The sequence below is a fragment of the Budorcas taxicolor genome, chromosome 13 (genome assembly GCF_023091745.1).
Source record: "Budorcas taxicolor isolate Tak-1 chromosome 13, Takin1.1, whole genome shotgun sequence".
Classification (NCBI taxonomy): Eukaryota; Metazoa; Chordata; class Mammalia; order Artiodactyla; family Bovidae; genus Budorcas; species Budorcas taxicolor.
Window position 1 is genome coordinate 4,826,275 of NC_068922.1, and position 19,593 is coordinate 4,845,867.

At 40.1% G+C, this 19,593-nt stretch overlaps 1 protein-coding gene across 1 annotated transcript; it reads left to right on the forward strand.

Moving 5' to 3' along the window:
* The first annotated feature begins 3,449 nt into the window (after positions 1-3,449).
* LOC128058878 (39S ribosomal protein L40, mitochondrial-like) lies at positions 3,450-4,067 on the forward strand. Its single transcript, XM_052651365.1, has one exon. The coding sequence runs from the start codon at positions 3,450-3,452 to the stop codon at positions 4,065-4,067; it is 618 nt and encodes a 205-aa protein (XP_052507325.1).
* The last annotated feature ends 15,526 nt before the right edge of the window (positions 4,068-19,593 follow it).

The window sequence follows — 19,593 nt, forward strand, 5'->3', positions numbered from 1 at the left end:
CTGGAGTGGGTTGCCATTTCTTAAAACACATTTTTCTGAATTCCATCTTTAGTGTACAGAGTAGAACTCTAGAATTGAGGAATTAATACTCCACAATCCTCCCCACCCTCAGTAATTTCTATACAGTCTCAAGTTACATTGGCTCTGTGCTGGATAGATATTTCCCCCACTTTTCCTTTCTTCTAATCTCATGGTTAAATTGAATCAGATATTGCCCATTCTTTTAACAATCTAAAGGAAACATATTTGCATGTACACCCTGTAGTTAAGCCTGGGCTTAGCAGAAAATAATAAATTGCCTAAGATGCCCAAATTCCTATAATAAAAATGAAACAATAAATGCATAGAAATATGAGGAAGAAATTACACCCATTAAATGCATCCAGCCTGATGAGTGATAGGATGGCTGCCTATTCAAGCTGGAAATTTTACACATGATCGAAGCTTTATTTAGTCTAATGGAATGTGCTTCCTGAGTTTGGCTCTGACTAAGCCTGAGAGGACAATAGCGAGTATTATGTGATTGGCCTGAGCTCATTCCCATCTCAAAGCCATTGTGACTGGGTCTTGACTGCCTCTTTCTCTCAGGTAACCCGTCACCTTGCTGTTCCTCTCTGGTTTAGACATTCATTCAGGATGTTATAAAAAAGGCACCACAGTCTCCTCCTTACAATCTCTCTCTAAAAACTTCTAAAATCATTGGGAATATTTAGCCTCATTCTACAGTTTGGGAAACATAAACTCAGTGATACAGCAAATGTTACAAGTGGCCAAGACTACTGAGTCTCACTGCTAGATGATCACACAGGTAGCCAAGGACCATGTTCATTGCATCAGCAAAGCAGAGAGACTCCAAAATGGTTTCTTGGAGGAATTTAATATTTGCAGTTACCAAGAACAATATTAAAGACATCATACTTATATGTATATATGTACGTGCATGCTAAGTCACTTCAGTCATGTCCAACTCTTTATGACCCTATGGTCTGCAGCCTGCCAGACTCCTCTGTCGATGGGATTCTCCATGTAGGAATACTGGAATGGGTTGCCATGCCCTCCTCCAGGGGATCTTCCTGACCCAGGGATCAAACTTAAGTCTGTTATATCTAACCTGCTTCGGCAGGTTCTTTACAACTATTGCCACCTTGGGAGTGCTATATGTGTGTGTGTGTATGTGTGTGTGCGTATATATATGTATATATATATATATATATATATATATATGTATATATATATATATATATATGTAAAATCATATATGTTCCAAACAAAGGAGGTTAAAGAATCATGACAAATAAATCAATATCTTATCCAATTTGGATGCTGTGTAAAAGAGAGGAAAAAATCACATTATTGGATCAGTGACAAAGTAGAAATGTGGATGATGAATTGGATAAAATTATTGTATCAGTGCTACATTTATTGAAGTTGCTAATGGTACTCTGGTTTTACAAATAAATATCCCCATTCCAAGGACATACACACTGAATTATCTAGGGATACAGGAGTAAAGGGCCATGATATATATATATATACTTTACCCTCAAATGATCCAACCAGTCCATTCTAAAGGAGATCAGTCCTGGGTGTTCATTGGAAAGACTGATGCTAAACCTGAAGCTCCAATACTTTGGCCACCTCATGCAAAGAGTTGACTCACTGACTCGATGGACATGAGTTTGAGTAAACTCCGGGAGTTGGTGATGGACAGGGAGGCCTGGCATTCTGCGATTCATGGGGTCCCAAGGAGTCGGACACGACTGAGCGACTAAATTGAACTGAACTGAACCCTCAAATATATCATGAAAAAATTTTCTCAGCACTTACAACCACAAACATTTATGAGTTGTTCACATCTCATGTCAACTGGATTTGGTATTCTTCCATGTGTCTTCTCAATCTGGGACCAAGTCCAGAGAGGATGTCCTCTTTGGGCCATGCCATCCTTACGGAAGAGGAAAGAGAATGAAAGCCAAGCATGCAGTGGCTCCTCTGTTTAAACCAGTTGACATGCTCTTTAATAAAGCAAGTCACTTGACTTAGTCCAAAATCAAGGGGCAGGAAAGGAGACTTAGCTTTGTAAGAAAATGTCAGACTGTCTTCCAACATGGTTATGCCACTTTGCATTCTTATCATCAATGAATGAGAGCTCCTGTTGCTCTACAATCTTTCCAGTGATGGATATTCATTTTTGTCTTTTTTTGTTTAGCCATCCAAATACGTGTATAGCAGAAGGCAATGGCACCCCACTCCAGTCCTCTTGCCTGGAAAATCCCATGGACGGAGGAGCCTGGAAAGCTGCAGTCCATGGGGTCTCTAAGGGTCGGATACAACTGAGCGACTTCACTTTCACTTTTCACTTTCATGCATTGGAGAAGGAAATGGCAACCCACTCCAGCGTTCTTGCCTGGAGAATCCCAAGGATGGGGGAATCTGGTGGGCTGCCGTCTATGGGGTCGCACAGCGTCGGACACGACTGAAGTGACTTAGCAGCAGCAGCAGCAGCAGCATTTCACTGTTATTTGTATTTTCCTGTTTGTCATTTTTAGAATCAGACTACTACATCCTACATAGCAATCATTAGTGAAAAGTAATTGTTGATGAATATATAAATTCAACAAATGGTTTTTCCACAAGATAGTTCTTCAACAGACTTTCAAAAAATAAAATGTTCATCATGTGGCTGTTGACTAATTAAATTGGAGCAACATCTAAGGCCTCAGGGGTCATATTTATGTTGTTTATTTTCCATATCTTCAGCTCCTGATACACTTTAGGTGCTCAATAAATATTTCTTCTAGGAATAAATTTGTTGCTGTTCAGTCGTTCAGTCGCTCAGTCATGATTTACTCTCTGCGAGCCCATGCAGTGCAGCATGCCAGGCTTCCCCTGTCCTTCACTATCTCTCAGAGTTTGCTCAAACTCAGACAAGCTTAAATATATCCCTATTCATCTCAGAGGCAAATCCTCTGAGATTAGTAGTAGCTTTTTTCTGTTATTCTGTATTCTCAGTGGAAAGATTGCCTTATCTCTTCCTTGTTCTCTACTTGAAGCCTGCTGGGCTTTCCTTCTTCAATTCTACCTCTATTCTGCTGCTGCTAAGTCGCTTCAGTCGTGTCCAACTCTGTGCGACCCCGTAGACGGCAGCCCACTAGGCTCCCCCGTCCCTGGGATTCTCCAGGCAAGAACGCTGGAGTGGGTTGCCATTGCCTGCTCCAATGCATGAAAGTGAAAAGTAAAAGTGAAGTCGCTGAGTCGTGTCCAACTCTCAGTGATCCCATGGACTGCAGCCTACCAGGCTCCTCCGTCCATGGGATTTTCCAGGCAAGAGGACTGGAGTGGGGTGCCATTGCCTTCTCCACCCTCTATTCTAATATTCTGCAAAAAATAGCGCGGGTCGGGCGGCCGGGGGGCGCGCGCCCGGAAGCGGCAGCCAGGGACGCGGGGGCATGGCGGCCGCGGCGCTGGGGGCGGCCTGGCGCGCGCTGCGCCCCGCGAGCGGGCTCCTGGGGGCGCGGCCGACGCAGACCGGGGACGCGCGGCGGCGGGCCTCCCTGCTGTCTTTCTGGGGATTTGTGCCCATGAGAGCGGAGCCTCTGCGGAAGAAGAAGGTGGATCCCGAGAAAGACCAGGCGGCGAAGGAGCGCTTGAAAAAGAGGATCCGGCGGCTGGAGAAGGCGACCCAGGAGCTGATTCCCGTTGAGGAATGTATCACCCCCGTCAAGGTCTTGAATCAAGCGAGACAGCGGCCGCTGATGCAGCTCCCCTTGGAGGAGAGCGAGCGGAGCGCCCTGCTCCTGAAGAAGTGGTCGCTGTACAAGCAGCGCGAGCACGAGCTGGAGAGGGCCGCCATCGCATCCCTGCTCGAGGCCCAGCGGGAAGCTGTGCATGAGCTGGAGCTCACGGCCCCGGAGCTCCATGCCGAGGCCATCAAGCGAGAGCCCAGCCTGTTTCCTTTCGAGAGACAAGGGCCAGACTACACGCCGCCCATCGCCAACTACCAGCCCCCAGAAGGCAGGTACCAAGACATCACCAAGGTGTATACACAGGAGGAGTTCAAGAGGTAGAGATGCGGGTAGCCACCCTCGGGACACAGCACCCGGCAGGCCCAGCCCACCGGGCTCCGGCATGCTGCTGACCGGTCAGGCCTGCTGTGAATAAACGTGTTGAATCTCGAAAAATAAAATAAAATAAAATACTAAATACTGTGCCAAGAGACCCAAATCGACATCGAAATGCTTGGGAACACTGCTCTGGTACTTAGGGTTTTCCCTCTTATTCCTGCTTCCTCCCCCTTCCCAGTACTTGATGGCAACACTTGAAAGAATTGAGAAGTACGATAAAGTCTTTGCTTAATCCATAGGTAGCCCAGTTGGTAAAGAATCTGTCTGCAATGCAGGAGACCAGGGTTTGATCCTTGGATTGGGAAGATCCTCTGGGGAAGGAAATGACAACCCACTCTAGTATTCTCGTCTGGAAAATCCCATGGATGGAGGACTCTGGCAGCTACAGTCAATGGGGTTGCAAGGAGTTGGACATGACTAAGTGGCTAACACTCACTTTCAGCCCCTCTTAGCTGATATAACAGTAATAACTTACATTAGTGTATAAATTGATTTTTGGAAGTCTACATGGGAAATTAGAGACTCTACAGAATGGAACTGAAGGGCTAGAAAAATTTTTAGTCTTCAGGTATAAGCTTTGGTATCTTTTTTTTTCCTGTATGCTTAATAATGCAAATATCTCACATGTATTTTCATGCTTTTCATTGTTCAAGCCTGAAAATACATACTTTTGTGTTAAGTTCATTTCACCATTGTATCCACATGCAGAACTGTCTTGAATGCTTTTATTGGAGTGAATCATTCATCTGCCCCATAAATCACCATTAAACATGATTAAGAAATCAAGCATTTCCAGTCATCTATTTCAACAATTGCCCATTTTTTACTAAGAGTTTGAACCAGCTGGGCCTAAATTAATTGCATTGTCCACACAAGTAGAGGTGAAGATAATAAAGTAAATCAGCTGCTCAGTCGTGTCCTACTCTTTGCGACCCCATGGACTGCAGCACGCCAGGCCTCCCCGTCCATCACCAGCTCCCAGAGTTTACTCAAAATCATGTGCATTGAGTCAGCGATGCCATCCAAACATCTCATCCTCTTGTCGTCCCCTTCTCCCACTTTCAATCTTTCCCAGCATCAAGGTCTTTTCCAGTGAGTCATTTCGAGTACAAGTAGAGGTATTTTTTTTAATTAATTTATTTTTTAATTGAAGGATAATTGCTTTACAGAATTTTGTTGTTTTCTATCAAGCCTCAACATGAATCAGCTGTAGGTATACATATATCCCCTTCCTTTTGAAACTCCCTCCCATTTCCCTCCCCATCCCACCCCTCTAGGTTGATACAGAGCCCCTGTTTGAGTTTCCTGAGCCATACAGCAAATTCCCATTGGCTATCTATTTTACATACGGTAATGTAAGTTTCCATGTTACTCTTTCTATGCATCTCACCCTCTCCACCCCTCTCCCCGTGTCCATAAGTCTATTCTCTACGTCTGTTTCTCCTTTGCTGCCCTGCAGATAAATTTTTCAGTACCATTTTTCTAGATTCCGTATATATGCATGAGAAAACGATATTTATCTTTCTGACTTACTTCATTCTGTATAATAGATTCTAGGTTCATCCACCTCATTAGAACTGACTCAAAAGTGTTCCTTTTTATGGCTGAGTAATACTCCATTGTGTATATGTACCACAACTTCTTTATCCATTCGTCTGTCGATGGACATCTAGGTTGCTTCCATGTTCTAGCTACTGTAAACAGTGCTGCAGTGAACAAAGGGATACATGTATATTTTTCAATTCTGGTTTCCTCAGGGTATATGACTAGGAGTGAGACTGCTGGGTCATACGGTGATTTTATTCCTAGTTTTTTAAGGAATCTCCATACTGTTTTCCATAGTGGCTGTTATCAATATATATTCCCACCAACAGTGCAAGAGCATTCCTTTTTCTCCACACCCTCTCCAACATTTATTGTTTGTAGACTTTTTCATGATGGCCATTCTGACTGGTGTGAGGTGATATCTCATTGTAGTTTTGATTTGCATTTCTCTGATAATGAGCAATACTGAGCAATTTTTCACTTCCAGAACTATATGGAATATTGCCAGGTGAAAGTGGATGACCTTGTCTGTTCCTGATCTTAGGGGGGAATGTTTTCAGTTTTTCACCATTGAGAATAATGTTTGCTGTAGGCTTATCATATACAGCTTTTACTATTTTTAGGTAGGTTCCTTCTATGCCCATTTTCTGAAGACTTTTTATCATAAATGGGTGCTGAATTTTGTCAAAGGCTGTTTCTGCATCTATCGAGAATATCATACAGTTTTTATCTGTATTTGTTAATATGGTGTATCGCATTGATTGATTTTCATATATTGAAGAATCCTTGCATTCCTGGAATAAACTGAACTTGATCATGATGTATGAGCTTTTTGATGTGTTGCTAAATTCTGTTTGCTAAAATTTTGTTGAGGATTTTTGCATCTATGTTCATCAGTGATATTGGCTTATAGTTTTCTTTTTTTGTGTTGCCTTTGTGGTTTTGGTATTAGGGTGATGGTGGCCTCATAGAGTGAGTTTGGAAGTGTTCCTTCCTCTGCAATTTTCTGAAAGAATGTTAGAAGGATAGGCATTAGTTCTACTCTAATTCTGCTTTATTGACTATGCCAAAGCCTTTGACTGTGTGGATCACAATAAACTGTGGAAAATTCTGAAAGAGATGGGAATACCAGACCACCTGACCTGACTCTTGAGAAACCTATATGCAGGTCAGGAAGCAACACTTAGAACTGGACATGGAACAACAAACTGGTTCCAAATAGGAAAGGAGTGCATCAAGGCTGTATATTGTCATCCTGCTTATTTAACTTATATGCAGAGTACATCATGAGAAACGCTGGGCTGGAAGAAGCACAAGCTGGAATCAAGATTGCCAGGAGAAATATCAATAACCTCAGATATGCAGATGACACCACCCTTATGGCAGAAAGTGAAGAGGAACTAAAAAGCCTCTTGATGAAAGTGAAAGAGGAGAGTGAAAAAGTTGGCTTAAAGCTCAACATTCAGAAAACGAAGATCATGGCATCTGGTCCCATCACTTCATGAGAAATAGATGGAGAAACAGTGGAAACAGTGTCAGACTTTATTTTGGGGGGCTCCAAAATCACTGCAGATGGTGATTGCAGCCATGAAATTAAAAGACACTTACTCCTTGGAAGAAAAGTTATGACCAACCTAGATAGCATATTGAAAAGCAGAGACATTACCTTGCTAACAAAGGTCCTTTTAGTCAAGGCTATAGTTTTTCCAGTGGTCATGTATGGATGCAAGAGTTGAACTGTGAAGAAAGCTGAGCACTGAAGAATTGATGCTTTTGAACTGTGGTGTTGGCAAAGACTCTTGAGAGTCCCTTGGAGTGCAAGGAGATCCAACCTGGGATCTGAAGGAGATCAGCCCTGGGATTTCTTTGGAGGGAATGATGCTAAAGCTGAAGCTCCAGTACTTTGGCCACCTCATGCGAAGACTTGACTCATTGGAAAAGACTCTGATGTTGGGAGGGATTGGGGGCAAGAGGAGAAGGGGATGACAGAGGATGAGATGGCTCGATGGCATCACTGACTTGATGGATGTGAGCCTAAGTGAACTCCAGGAGTTGGTAATGGACAGGAAGGCCTGGCGTGCTGCAATTCATGGGATCGCAAAGAGTCGGACATGACTGAGCAACTGAACTGAACTAAACTGAACTGAAATGTTTGATAGAAATCTCCTGTGAGGCCATCTGGTCCTGGGCTTTTGTTTTTGGGGAAATTTTTGATCACAGTGTTAATGTCAGTGTTTATAATTTGATTTTTCATAATTTCTATTTCTTCCTGCTTCAGTCTTGGAAGATTGAACTCTTCTAAGACTTTGTCCATTTCTTCCAGGTTATCCATTTTATTGCCACAATAGTTGTCCATAATAGTCTCTTATATCCTTTGTATTTCTTCCTTGTCTATTGTAACCTCTCCTTTTTCATTTCTAATTTTGTTGATTTGATTCTTCTCTTTTTTTCTTGATGAGTCTGGCTAAAGGACTGCAAGTTTTCTTTATCTTCTCAAGGAACCAGCTTTTAGTTTTATTAATCTTAACCTTGTTTCCTTCACTTCTTTTTCATTTATTGCTGCTCAGATCTTTATGATTTCGTCCCTTCTACTAATTTTGGGGCTTTTTGTTCTTCTTTTTCCAGCTGTTTAAGGTGTAAAATTAGGTTGTCTAGCCTATGCTTTTCTTGTTTCTTGTGGTAGGATTGCATTGCTATAAACTTCCCTCTTAGGACTGCTTTTGCCACATCCCATAGGTTTTGAGTTGTGTTTTCATTGTCATTTGTTTCTAGAAATTTTTTTATTTCCCTTTTGGTTTCTTCAGTAACCTGTTGGTTACTTAGAAATATATTGTTTAATCTCAACATGTTTGTGTTGTTTACAGTTTTTATTCCTGTAACTGATATCTAGTCTCATAGTGTTGTGGTCAGAGAAGATGCTTGATATAATTTCAATTTTCTTAAATTCACTGAGGTTTGATTTGTGACCCAAGATGTGGTCTATCCTGGAGAATGTTCAATGGGCACTTGAGAAGAAGGTGTGTTCTGCATTTGGATAGACTGTCCTGAAGATATCAAGGAGATCCATCTCATCTAATGTATAATTTAAGACTTGTGTTTCCTTATTAATTTCCTGTTTTGATGATCTGTCCATTAGTGTGAGTGGGGTGTTAAAGTCTCCTACTATGATTGTGTTACTGTCAATTTCTCCTTTTTTGTCTGTTAGTGTTTGTCTTATGCATTGAGGTGCTCCTATGTTGGGAGAATAGATATTGACAATTGTTGTGTCTTCCTCTTGGGCTGATCCTTTGATCATTATGTAGTGTCCTTCCTTATTTCTTGTAATGTTATTTTAAGGTCTTTTTTGTCTGATATGAGGATTCTTACTCCAGCTTTCTTTTGCTTCCCATTTGCATGGGATATATTTTTCCATCCTCTCACTTTCACTCTATATGTGTTTTTAGCTCTGAAGTGGGTTTCTTGTAGCCAGCATATACATGAGTGTTGTTTCTGTATCCATTCAGCCAGCCTGTGTCTTTTGGTTGGAGCATTTAATCCATTTACATTTAATGTAATTATTGATATATATGTTCCTATTGCCATTTTCTTGTTTGGGGTTTGTTGTAGATCTTTTTCTTTTCTTGTGTTTCTTAGCTATTTAAGTTCCCTTAACATTTGTTGTAAAGCTGGTATGGTGGTACTGAATTCTCTTAAATTTTGCTTGTCTGAAAAGTTCTTTATTTCTCCATCAATTTTGAATGAGATCCTTGCTGTTTACAGTAATCTTGGTTGTAGATTTTTCCCTTTCAGTACTTTAAATATATCCTGCCATTCCCTTCTGGCCTACTGAGTTTCTGCCAAAAGATCAACTGTTAAACATATGGGGTTTCCCTTGTATGTTACCTGTTGCTTTTCTTTTGCTGCTTTTAATATTCTTCCTTTGTGTTTAGTCTGAGTTAGTTTGATTAGTATGTGTCTTGGTATGTTTCTCCTTGGGTTTATCCCGTATGGGACTCTTTGTACCTCTTGAACTTGATTGACTATTTCCTTTTCCATGTTGGAGAAATATAATAACTATAATCTCTTCAAAAATTTTCTAATATCCTTTATTTTTCTCTTCTTCTTCTGGGACCCCTATAATTTGAATGTTGGTGCGTTTGATATTTTCCCAGAGGTCTCTGAGAGTATCCTCAGTTCTTTTCATTCATTTTACTTTATTCTGCTCTCTAGAAGTTATTTCCACCATTTTATCTTCCAGGTCACTGATTCATTCTTCTGCTTCAGATATTCTGCTGTTGATTCCTTCTAGAGTATTTTTAATTTCAGTGATTGTGTTGTTTGTCTGTGTATGCTTATTCTTTAATTTTTCTAGGTCTTTGTTAATTGATTTTTGCATTTTCTCCTTTCTGTTTTCAAGGGTTTTGATCATCTTTACTATCATTATTCTGAATTCTTTTTCAGGTAGTTTGCCTGTTTCCTCTTCATTTATTTGGATTTCTGTATTTCTAGTTTGTTCCTTCATTTGTGTAGTATTTATCTGACTTTTCATTATTTTTTTTTTTAACTTATTGCATTGGAGATCTCCTTTACCCAAGCTTCACAGTTGAATTCTTTCTTCCTTTTGATGTCTGCCCTTCTAAGGTTGGTCCAGTGGTTTGTGTAAACTTCGTATAGGGTGAGATTTGTGCTGAGTTTTTGTTTGTTTGTTCTCCTCTGATGGGCAAGGCTGAGTGAGGTGCTAATCCTGTCTGCTGATGACTGGGTTTGTATTTTTGTTTCGTTTGTTGCTTCGATGAGGTGTCCTGCACAGGGTGTTACTGGTGGTTGGGTGATGCCGGGTCTTGTGTTCAAGTGGTTTCCTTTGAATGAGTTCTCACTATTTGATACTCCCTAGGGTTATTTCTCTGGTAGTCTAAGATCTTGGGATCAGTGCTCCCATTCCAAAAGCTCAGGGCTTGATCTCTCTTTTTGTTGTCCAAGCTAAAGGTGCAATAAACTTCCATGAAACTCAAAGGCAGACCAGAGCAGAGTGATGAGTTGGCAAAATGTGGGGGATCTTTTTTCTTCCCTTTCTGTTGTGTTTAGTCTATCTGTGCTTGCCCCGGGACCACATGCTGAGGTCTTGTATCCTGCCCTTGACTCCAGAATTTCTATTGCAAACGGACAGACTTTAGCCGACACCGTGGCTATGAGGGCCATGCGCAGTTGCAGCGGTTGAAGATGGCAGTGGGGGCGGGCCTAGTGGAGGTATTTAAAAACAAACAAAGAAACAATAAACTATCAATAATAATAACAATAAAGTGTCTAAAGGTAGATTCTTCAGGGGAGATTATTTTAATTAGTTCTTCTCAGTACTAAAATCCATTAATTTTTCATAATGAAATTGTTTAAGTTTCCACTACTATGGAATTCCGTGCAAACCCCACTCCCAGTCTATGCTGGCACGTGGATTTTCTTGAAGAATCCAAGGTGCCTTTGTTGTCTTCCTCTTACCAGCTCAGGCTCAGAAGATGAGACCCACTCCTTGAATGTCAGTTTCTCAACTTAAAAATGAAAACTGGAGAACCTATTGCATTTCTTTCTAAATGGGATAAAATTGGACTCAGATATTGATCGATGAATGAAACAGACCCTACTTAAAGAGAACCAATAAACATTTGTTAATTTTTATTCTGGCAAAACAAGTAACACAAGAAGAAAAGGACCTTTTCCATGGCTTACTGATTATTCAGTGCATGAGTGGCATATTCAATCTGATGGCTATTAATACAGACAATTCTGAGTAACCGGAGTAAAATAAACTCTGGGCAAACATTTAATCAATACATTGTTGTTTGACTAAAGCAGAATGTAAGCCCTTTAGCTCAGGGCTCGATGTAATCATGAACAAGACAGTTCTGAGAGCTTGTCTGCTCTCTAAGGAGAATAATGATCAGTGTTTCCCCGACCAAAATCCAACTATTTGACTAGACTTATGAAAATCATATAAATCACTGGAAACTAGATGCTCACACTGTGCTATTAAAATTGTTACCTAAAAAGTCAGCATTTCCCGTTGCATTAAATGTCTCATCCTATTGGTTCCACAAACCAATTTTTGCTGTTAAACACTGGTTTATCTTAGGTGGAAGAATTAGTTCATATGTTTGGAGGACACTTTTTTTTTTAATTTAGAAAAAATTATTCAGGTTATTGTGGTTTATTTTTTATTATAGCCAAGACTCTGTCCTTTTTTATGCAAGAATTATAAATCTCTACCTGCTGCCATGTGAATTGCAGGGACTTCCCTTGGATTGTGACTTCTGTAGATCAATGACACCACTCTGCCTGTTTTGTGGGACTTGCCTTCACCAAAGAATATGAGCAAAGTAACACATGCCTTGTCTGAAGTGTAGAGACTTGTTTGATTCAACCATCTCTGTTTTTCTTCTGATATGAGAAACGTATGTCCCAAAGGAAATTGCTTTTTCTCCTTGGATTCTAGTAATAAGAATCTATGTAGAGCAGATTCCAAGTCAATGTGAAGCTGTCACAGCCCAAATATAATCCAAATGAGAAACAACCGTTTGTAAACCTTTGTAGCCATAAGTTGCTGGTTTTCAGAAGCTGTTGGTCATTGTAGTATAATATAATGTATAAAATACTGGCTTACACATTTAGAGAGGATTATGAACCCAGTGAGAAAGTTATCTTAGGAACTTATGATAGCCAAAACCTTGCTCCAGCCAGATTTCTTTCTCTTTTATTTCAAACACAAGTTATTTCCACCTTGTGGAACTTACTCTTTAGAAATATTTGTGACAGGCAAACTAATGCTTTATTTTTATACATACCCAATCTGTGTCATATATTATGCCAAGGCCTTTTAAATACTCTTCAAGTCTTCAAAATGGTCTAATGAGATATTATTATGGGATGCAATGTTACAGAAGAGGAAATTGGAGGTCAGAGGTCAACAGTACATAGGTCGCAATGAGACCATCAGGATTTCAACTCATGCTGCAGCCTTCATTATGCCATTTTTTTAAATCACCTCTGTTGCTTAACCATACTTCAAATTAAGTGGTTGTTTCAAAAAAGCAGAAAAAGTAGAATAGAGAAATATGTGACCAATGGAGAAGAAATAGTTATTCAACCAAAACTCCCACATGCCTTCCCCAGAGGATAACTTAAGAAATAAATTGATCTTCTCAACTCCAGCATCCAGCTTTCCTCTCTTTACCTTAGACATTTAAGCATTTCCATGTAACTGTGCAGATTTCAAGAACAACTTAAAAAACTGTGGCCAAAATTTTTTAACAGGATAAGATTTCCTTTTCTTTTTTTCTGAAAAAAAACTTTATTTATTTCTTTTATGTGTGTTTTTATTAAGTATAGTTGCCATACAATACTTATGACTTGTTGTCATCAGAGTGATTCACAACTTTAAAGGCTATATTCTATTTATGTGTGTTTATGCTCAGTGGTGTCCAACTCTTTGAGACCCCATGGATTGTGGCCTGCCAGGCTCCTTTGTCCATGGGAATTTCCAGGCAAAAATACTGCAGTGGGTCGCTATTCCCTTCTCTGGCCAGGTATTCTTGACCTAGGGATCAAACCCACATCTGCATCTCTTTCATTGTAAGGTGGATTTCTTTTTACCACCGAACCACCTGGGAAGCACATATCCTATAGTTATAATAAAATATTGGTTATATCCCCCATGCTGTACAATATATCCTTGCAGCTTCTTTTACACCTAATAGCTTGGACTTCTACTCCTCTACCCTGTATTGCCCCTCCCCACTTTCATTTCTCTTACTGCTAAATAACAAAAGTGACCTGTGAGTTGTGTGTGTGTGTGTGTGTGTGTGTGTGTGTGGTAGATTATTTGAAAAATACATTAAGGCTTTAAAAATAAGATGGGAACTGTGCCATGTCATTTTTCTGAGGGCAGTTTATAATATTTCCATGAGAATTTTTCATACACTTAAAAAACTATGCCACAGGATTGGTCTACATCCTTTATTCAATACTTCTGTAGCTGTTGTGTGTTAGACTGGGCCTTCTGATATGGTGACTCTTAAAGATAAGTGTCTACCCTTATATCATTTACATTTTCTATGAAGGACAGATAATGAACTGGCTTAAAAAGGGCAATTGAAATTGTTAAATATTGGGATATTACTTATAAAGGAAATCATCAAGGCAAAAGAGATTGAGACTGACTGACTGACTGACTTTGGATAAAGTAGTCAGTGGGGGAAGGAATAATTAAGTGGAAGGTTAAATGATGAGAATGAGTCAGACTTGCATGGAATTGGGAAAATACAACCAACCGAAGTCCAGAGAGGAAAATGCAGAAAAAGATGAAGCTGGGGAAGGGCAACCTATGCAGCAGGAATAGAAGGGGAGTCAGCTGGTCTGAAGTGTAATGAACAAGAGTGAGAGCCGGCAGAAGTGGTGAAGAGATGGACATGAACGTGCGCTTTGTCTCTGGTAGAACCGTGAAGTACATAAGTACTTGAAGTCTTGGATTATCTTTCCAGGGCAAAAGAAAGCCATCAAATGATTTTATGATGAATGTCTTAGCAAGTTCACTTCTGATGCTGTATGCAAAATGCACTGAGAAGGTAGGAATGAAAACATCTACTTTACCTATGACTATTGTCGATATAGTCCCACAGTTCCTGCATACCCATAACCTCAGAAGAAATGCCAATGTCTCAGTCTGCAAAGACTTAGCAAGTGAAAAAGGGAGATCAATGCAGAAGTCATTACAAGAATTCAGTTAATGAATAAGAGTAGCCTGGACTACATGGAGAGAATTAAGCAGATTTGAGGTATGTTTTGGAAGTACAGTTCCTAGAATACAATGATGGGTTGGATATGGGGTGTAATAAAAGAATACCCAAGAATAGTCGGCAACTCTCTAGCTGTAGTAACTATACATATGGAAAATGTGAATGAATTTTTCTCAGGTGGAGAAGACCTGACACAGAAGCAACAGCGGCAGAGAATCACAACTTCCATTTTAGACACTGAAAGTATTTGAGGGACAAACAACTGGAGCTATCAGTCATCAATTGTGGAATCCAAAAGGTAAGTATTAGCTGGAGTTAAAAGCTTTAGGACCAGGGGTCAGGACATTTACTGTATGTGGGCCGAACCCAGCCACTGTCTGTTTGCATAGGCCTCACAAGATATGAATTCTTTTTCATGTCTATATTGTTGGAAAAAATTCAAAACAACTCAAATATTTTATGAGACATGAAAATTACAGGAAACTCAAATTTATCCATAAATAAAGCTTTATTGGCACCCAGCCACATTCATTCATTTCCATATTATCTATGGCTGCATTCATGCCACAAAGGCAGAGTTGAGTCACTGTGACAGAGACCATATGGCCTGTAAAGCCAGAAATATTTACTATCTGGCTATTTACAGAATGTTTGCCTACCGCTAAGTTAGATGGTATTAAAACTATGGGATCTGACAGTAGAAACCCTGGAAAGTTTTGCTTTGCTGCTACACAGCTGCCCTGATGTCCTAGAAGGATGTGGGAACATGGAGAGAGGACCATCCATTCCCTCGCCTGCTGTGAGCTCCACTTGTGGACTCTCTAAGGAAGGAATAACATCACAAGACATGATGAATTGGAAGAGCCAGACAGCATTCCTGCATGGCAAGCTCCAAATTAAGTGTACAGTGAACAGATTTGCAAAGTTTAAAAAAAAACACACATGGGAAAAGGCTTTCTGTTTATTTTTTCTCCTTATTAATTTACCACAACCACCTTCTAGGGTCCCGGTTTCTGTCTGGGAAGAGAGACTGGCAGGGCCAGGGATCAAAAAGCGGCTGGAAAACCCCAAGAAATTATGGAACCCTCATAAAAGAATCAAAGGACAGTGTTTTTCAAACCACTTGAAACACTGAAGCGTCCATTCTGGTCGTGTTATTGTGTTTTCCGTGATGTGTTAACAACTGTAATGAAGGACCCAACAGTTGCGGACGGGGGTGGGATGTTTTCTGTGAAATTCCAGGCTTGAAAATGACAGGATTCACAGATTCTTTCAGGGAGGCCTGTGCTTTAGCATGAAAGCAATGCCTATGCAGGATCTTAACTAATAACCCAGGCAAGATTTTTTTTTTTTTTTTGAGGTACAGTTAATTTACAATGTTGTGTTAGTTTCAGGTATACAGCAAACTGATTCAGTTATGTATATAAATAATCTTATAAATACATATATCTATCCTAATATATATATAATTTTGCAAATTCTTTTCCATTATAGATTATTGTAAGATACTGAATGCAGTTCCTTGTCATGTAGTAGGCCCTTGTTGCTTATTTATTGTATGTATGTAGTTGTTGTTTAGTTGTTAAGTCATGTTTGACTCTGCAACCCCATGGCCCACCAAGCTCCTTTATCCACAGGATTTCCGTAGAAGGATACTGGAATGGGTTGCCATTTCCTTCTCTGGGGGATCTTCCCAACCCAGGATCAAACCCCACATCTCCTGAATTGGCAGGCAGATTCTTTACTGCTGAGCCATCTGGGAAGCTCTATTTTATATATAGTAGTGTGTATCTGTTGATCCCCAAATCTTAGTTTTTCCCTCTCCCCATCCCCTGCCCCAGGCAAGTAATACACTGGTTAAATTTCAAATAAATGAATGTCTATAATAGAAAATAAACATATAACTTCTTAAATATACTTATCTTTTACTGGTTCTACACAAAGTATTGGTATGGATCACATAGTCTCTGTGTATCTCAAAAGCAATGATAATAACTCTTTGGGGAAAGGTTTGCTAATAGAAGAAAGAAAAGACATTTCGGTTATTCATCTGAAGATCACAACTTAACAGGGAAAGGTGAGGCAAGCACTGAGTCTGAAAAAAAGAAAACCCTCTTTATTTCACTTTATCCACCAAACATTTGAGCATAGGTGGTATTTTACTAGTGTTTTGAAATATTGACTGTGATGCAATGAAGGCTGGAAGATGCCACATCCATTCATGCATTTTTCTAGAATCCTTACTGTTTCTAATTGTGGTGAACCAACCTCATTCCACCAGTCATGGTTGCTTGCAATGACTTGTCAGCTTTTCCATTTCCTGGTCACTTAAGTACATTCATCTATTCACTTACCTCCACTATTGCCAAAAAGTACACTTAGGAAAAACATTATCCAAGCCATTATATGCTGAACTATTATTATAAAATATTTGACATTTATGCATAAATAGTTCCAGGTGGAGAACCAAGTATGCATATTAAAATTTCTGGAATCTCCCTCCCAGAATATGTTATTATTAAATAGGCTTTTAAAATTATTTTGTCATAATATGTATCACAATGTAATATGATCTATTTATTTGTGTGTATATGTACAGACACAGACATACATACAAGCCATTCTGTAAATTTCTCTTCAATAACTTTTGGAAGAAAGGGGTACAGACACACTCAAACATATGTGACAATTTTGACCTTGACTAACTTAATCTTCCAATGGTCATGAACATGTCTTACTCTGTTTAGAGGACATCAGTGGTGTTAGCACAGCCCCTTGCATATACTAAGTACCAACAAATAGTGTCTGAATGCAGAGTAAAATCATAGCAGCCCTTTTCTTTTTCAGTCCCTGAGGACCTGGCACAGCTTCCAAAAAACACCAAGCTGTTTTCAGGTGAAAAGAACAGCATTCTGTACTTTACAAAGTACTTTCATATCCAGTTTCTCATTTAGTCCTTAAGACAGCCCCACAGACTAAATATTCTTCATGACATTTTAAGATGAGAAAGTTATGCACATCAAGTGACTTGCTGAGACTCATCAAAAAAATAATTCAACCCACTGGGCCTTGTATCAAATCTTGTTCTCTTTGCACCATCCATTTTCTGTGCAGCATGAATGACACAAAATCCTGTCTCTCAGTTCCAAATGAGGCAGAGAGGGGTGGTGCCTGCTGGGGAAACTCTCTTGAATGTTGACCCTCAGGCACTCAATGGACAATTTGTACTGTCACCATCTCCACCTACAAAACTGCCTCCTCTTCTCTTTCTCAGCTTAAGGACAGTATTTTCCTTGTGAAAACTCACTAGGAGATAAACATCCCATACATAGTGTGTTGTATGATTTCAGGTTGAGATCCTTGGCTTTGCTGCCTGCTTAAATCTTAGGCCATCAAACTCAAAGAATTTCCCAAGCCCCCAAAATATTTCAAGTCACACCTTTGCTCTTCCCAGCTTGTGTGGAGTTGGTCTGAAATTTCAACTTACTCCATTAAAAACTTCAATAAATGATTATTTCTGGTGATAAATTCATGCTGTCAGGAACTTACCCTCCTTTTATTTATGCTTCCCATTAGTTCCTTTAAAAACCAATTGAGTTGGATAAGTAAGAAGATTATTATTCTCTTTTGGTTTTGGTGTTTCATTGTGTTTTGTCTTGCTTAGGGTATCAGGTTTCAGGGTCTGTTCTATAAAGATATACACTAAAAGGTATACATGTACAAAATGATAACACGTACTCCCAAAGCTATAGTTAACAAAAGCACTTCTGGAGATCTTGGTAAAGTCAAGGATGGATGTTTAGAGGAGTCTGAAGACCAAGTTTTGCGGCCTGAACCAAATCACCTAGCCAGGCTCCATCTTGGTTTCTTTCTCAACTATGGGACTGGAGATAATCATTCTTTTGAGTAGCTCTGAGGCTCTTTTTGTTTTTTGTTTTTTTTTTTTTTTTTTTAAATTTTAATTTTTACTTAGTTTTACTTTACAATACTGTATTGGTTTTGCCATACACTGACATGAATCCATGAAGGGTGTACATGCGTTCCCAAACATGAACCCCCCTCCCACCTCCCTCACCATAACATCCCTCTGGGTCATCCCCGTGCACCAGCCCCAAGCATGCTGTATCCTGCATAGGACATAGACTGGCGATTCGATTCTTACATGATAGTATACATGTTTCAATGCCATTCTCCCAAATCATCCCACCCTCTCCCTCTCCCTCTGAGTCCAAAAGTCCGCTATACACATCTGTGTCTTTTTTGCTGTCTTGTATACAGGGTCATCACTGCCATCTTTCTAAATTCCATATATATGTGTTAGTATACTGTATTGGTGCTTTTCTTTCTGGCTTACTTCAATCTGTATAATCGGCTCCTTGAGAGGATGGGTTTAAGTACAATTTAAACTCTGGAGCACTTTCTAATTGTCAAGTAGCACTATTCACCAACGTATAAAAATAGGTCATTACCCATCATCAAAGAGAAAAGCAAATGTTCAGTGCTCATCTCAGTTCCCCCGTTGCTGGGGAAAGAGGCTCCTTGTCTCTTTAAGAGGTTTCAGTCACATCTCCAGTCACATCTTAAAGCCTTCCCAGTGGTGTCACTCAGGCGCATCCAGGAGCCTGGCCCTGCTCTGATCTTCCTGGCAGATGGCAGGGTTTACTGCCACCCTCACACAGGAATGCAGGGCCAGGGGCCCCCACTCTGGCTCTGGGATCCATTGCCTGACAAGTCCTGGTGTCGACCTCAGGCAGGCTGGGCGGAGGTGGAGCGCCATTCACCTGATAGTGCCTGTGATAAAGTGGGCAATTAGATGCACTTGGAAAATTCTGACTGGAAACCGGCTGGCATTTGAGAAGCATTACAGCCACATCAGGCTTCATAAAAGTTAATGGGGGAAAAAATCAAGTCTTTCAAGGTCCACCTTGGTCTCTGAGGAAGTCAGGAACTCAGGACCCTGTAGCTTTATCTCTTTCCATGTCTCTCCCACTTTCTCACTCTATTTCCCCCAGACAGGGTCATATATTCTCACTGAAGATGGGAGTAGAAGGAAGAGACTTGAGAGTTAACGTTTCAAGTGTTTGATCTCAGAGCTGTGTGACTTCCTTAGTCTTCTCTCTCTCTCACGCAGACAACACACAGTCACAGTGCTGGGAGTTAAT